Below are 4,014 nucleotides of genomic sequence, written 5' to 3'. Positions count from 1 at the left end.
AATTCTAATGCTACTGACATGCAAACAAATTCCACACAAATAACAGATTGTCAATTGTTAACAAATTTGCAAATTTACCAAAATATATTTCTATTACTCCTCCACTACTTTCCAAACATTACATTTCCATAACATGATATACTTTCGAATATAATTTTTATTCCTCAGAAGAAAGTTTCATTTCATTATCTGAATTGAAAATAAAAGTATTCAAAATATGAACACACTGTCTCAATTTCTGATCCAAAACATTCATCTCAAAATGATCATCTCCATCATTTTCACTAGTTTGCACTGTAAATTTTTGTTTAAATTTGGAAAGTCTTGAAAGAACTCTCGGAGATTTCTCACTTGGTTTTTGTAAATGATAATGGTATTTGAAGTTTGAGCTTTCTAACATGGCTTCGTGTTGGAAATTCTTTTCAAAATCTTCAGTTTTTGAGGTTGCTGAGGCAATTTTGTAGAGAGAATTGAATAAATGTTTCTTTCTGAGTTCTGGCAGAATTTCCAGACGATCCTTAATTCTCTTCTTAAAGTACAATGTGGAATTTCTCTCATAGAGTGGATTTTTAAAGAATTCTTCCTCGTCTTGGTTGCCACTGCTATTGGTGGAATCCTCTTCAATGAAATATTGGGTTACACATTGAGAATCCAATGGATTGGAATAGTGTGTAAAGTAAAATACAGAAAGATCTTGGAATACATCAATGGCTGCATAGGTCAAATTGGATAATAATGGATTGTAATAATGAGTAATGATGAATTGACCTAAAATATGAAGAGCATTAGATTCAATGAGTCTACACGCTGCCTTCTTATACTTGCAAAGTCTTTTGAGGAACATGATAAAGGAATAACATTTGAAAAGTCTGAAATTCAAATTGCCCTCACTGCTTTCCTCTGGATCATTGTTCTTCAAAATGGAAAAGTACTTGATAAATGTCAAGCAATATTCAATATAATTGGAAATTAATAAATAGTACATTCCAACATTGGTATCAATGACATAGTACAATAATTGCATGACCATGTAGAGCATTTTGTAATTCTTGTAAGTTTTGATATGATTCACGTTCAAAATAAATTCATTGAAAATGATATTGATCAAATTGGTGCTTTGTAAGAGAGCTAACAAGTAAACACTCATGTGGTGATGATGGAATTCATTGATGTGTGTTTGAGGATCACTGGAATCTTCGCCCTCTGATTGTTGAACTGAACTACTCTTCTTCAAATCATTCTTAATATTCATAATGATAGATGAGATGTGATGATACATTTCAGTGAAGGATGAATTTGCCTGAGAATTGTCAAAATTTCTCAAATAATAAAAGACATTCATATTGTACTTGAGAGCACTCTCAGTGAGAATGTGGTAATTATTATAGAGTTCATAGTAATCGTAGAGAATCAGTAACTTGTCAATGAATTTGTAATCGTTCAAACTTCTTTTTGCTACACTGTTATTGGAAATACTACTGTAGGAGAAACTGCCAGCAATTTTAGTTTTAAATCCTTCCAATTTTTCAACAATTGAAGAAATCATGGAATTATCAACGGAAACACTGACAATCTTGGCGTAGGCATCGTCATCTTCAATCATATTATTATTGACCTTATCTGTCATGATAACATTAATACTCTGTTTGAAATAATCAAAATAGTGACAAATTTGTAACAAGGTTTGAATGCTGTACATTCTAATTTCATAAAAATTGGCATCTGTCACACTCTCATTCAAAATGTTATCAAGAATCTTTTCAATAATGTCGTGGTGGTTTCTCAAGATGGCATATGTACCAATGTACAAGTTGCTAACCTTCATAATACAGTAATAACCAATTCTCTTGACATTTGGCATTGAATCTTCGGTCAAGAGTTTGATAGATGGAAGAAGAGACAATAATTGAATTTGACCTTTAACACTAATTGCCAATTGGGATAAAATACTGGCACTGTACTTTCTCCACTGATTATTATCATCAATTAACCACTTGTTATTCTTAATAGTTGTAAAAATACTTGAATTATCACTAACTGACAATAACAAGTCAATTTGATCAACATTACACAACATCTTATCCAAATCAAACAAGTATTTAAGCTTTTGCTTCTTGATAATCCTATCGTCCTGTAAATATTGCAATAATTGGAGAACAGATTCCGATTGTTTGTCATCACTCTTATCTCCACTACAGTGTGAACTTCTAAATGTTGAATATTGTTTGAAAGCATAGGTTCTAAACTTGGAGGATTCAGCAATGAACTGTCTTTGAATCTTTTTCAATTGACCTCCTGAAATATTCTTCAAAGCCACTTGTTGTTTTTGTGGATCGACACCTACATCAGACGGAACATTCTCAACTATATCAGTAAGCTTTCCCTTTGTCAATAATTCGGTAATAAACTTGAGATTGTGAGTTTTGAACTGATCACGAACCCATTGTTCACTCTTTCCATCTCTCACTCCACTAATGACATTTAACATGAATACTTTCTGATAGGCATTGAGCTTTTCAATTTGAACGTCTTCGCTATCATTTGTATTGAGGAATGCCAAATCAGAGCCACCGAAATGAGGTGGCATCTTTTCAGCAAGTTGAACTTTTCTAGAATTGACACTCAAACAAACATCCCACCATTGAGTTCTCTGATTTTTTCCTTGAGTTTCAAAGAGAGCATTCGTCGTACCAATGATATATTCTGGAATTTTAGAAGTTGCAGATAACACATCATCCATCTCTGAGAGTGGCACATATGGATGTACACGATTGACATTATATTGGAATGGATAAATCAAGAGAGGAAGAGTGAGACAGATCTGTGAAACCAACTTGGCAGGTGAACCAATTACCATAATTCTCTTATCCAATAATAGAGCATTCCAACAAACAAGCATTGTTTCCAATCCAAAATATTGAACTAATTGTACAAGAGAAGTTCCATGTGTAAATGCAATTGGTGTGAATGGATCAATCTGACGTGGAATATTCAAAGTAATAGTATCAGTATTTGGGAATAATTTCAATTGTAACATGTTACAATTTCTGCACTCGTTATAAAACTCTTTCAAAGTATCATTAATCTGATCATGAACTTGATTCAAAAGATTTAAATCCGTTTCGTTTAATTCTTCACCTGGTTGTTTCTTAGTAGCTGTAGCATTAACCTGTAAGTGAATATTATCCAAATCCAAAATTCTATTCAATGCCAATCTCAATAAATTCTCATAAACAGTAAATAATGGTTTTGATGAAAATAAAATAATTGACTTTTGAATGGCGCCTCTCTTGACACGTTCATCCTTCTTATTTCTAAATAAACAATGAGCATACATTGGTTTATCCACATAGGGTTCAATAAATTCCATTACTTGTTGTGTATTATTAACAACTGAACTATTCTCACTATTCGAAACACTAGAAACATTGTTAGAAGAAGCACCCGATTTCAAATAACTATACAGAGAAGAACTCACAACATTTGAAGGAATTACCAGATAGGTAGCATCCTCTTCAAAATAGTGAGCACCATCCGGAAGACAATAATCTCCCAAATGAGATGTGAAAGTGTTTAGAATAGTTCTTCGTTCGGGTGGATACACATGTGAAAGTGTGTTTCCTTTGAGTAAATCAAATTCTGCTATACACACACAGAAAATATCCATAATTATGCTGATGACGAATAGTTTCGAATAAATTAATTATTAAATTTTAATTGTGATGATGTGTTGAGAAGTTAATGTGAAAAAGATTAAAGAAGTGATGAGGTGGAAGGTCTGTTGTGAGTTCTTTTGTTTTTTTGTAAATTGTGCCATTATTTAGTGTGATGACTTGACCCGCAGCTACTTGAAAGTTGATTGGAGATAAAAATGCAAGCATGAAAAAACGTTGAGGATGGGATTCGAACCCACGCGGATTACTCCACCAACTTAGCAGGCTGGCGCCTTAACCACTCGGCCACCTCAACTTGATATCCAATATATTAATATGATTATTAAATAATGAATGTGGG

General features: G+C 32.9%; 1 protein-coding gene and 1 non-coding gene across 2 annotated transcripts in view; both read right to left on the bottom strand.

The window, feature by feature from the left end:
• Positions 1–157: 157 nt before the first annotated feature.
• Positions 158–4,014, bottom strand: part of NAEGRDRAFT_60073 (uncharacterized protein) — a gene marked incomplete at its 3' end in the record, with an annotated part of 6,570 nt that continues 2,713 nt past the window's right edge. The window contains exon 2 of the mRNA XM_002668635.1: positions 158–3,642. Within this exon, the coding sequence (XP_002668681.1) occupies positions 158–3,642 (3,485 nt within the window). The remainder of the gene's footprint in view (positions 3,643–4,014) is intronic.
• On the bottom strand, positions 3,889–3,969 carry NAEGRDRAFT_t863. Its single transcript has one exon. It is a non-coding gene; the product is annotated as a tRNA-Ser (tRNA).

Source organism: Naegleria gruberi (assembly GCF_000004985.1).
Source record: "Naegleria gruberi genomic scaffold NAEGRscaffold_137, whole genome shotgun sequence".
Classification (NCBI taxonomy): Eukaryota; Heterolobosea; class Eutetramitea; order Acrasida; family Naegleriidae; genus Naegleria; species Naegleria gruberi.
Note: the sequence above shows the minus strand (reverse complement) of the source record. Positions and strands in the feature narration are given on the sequence as shown.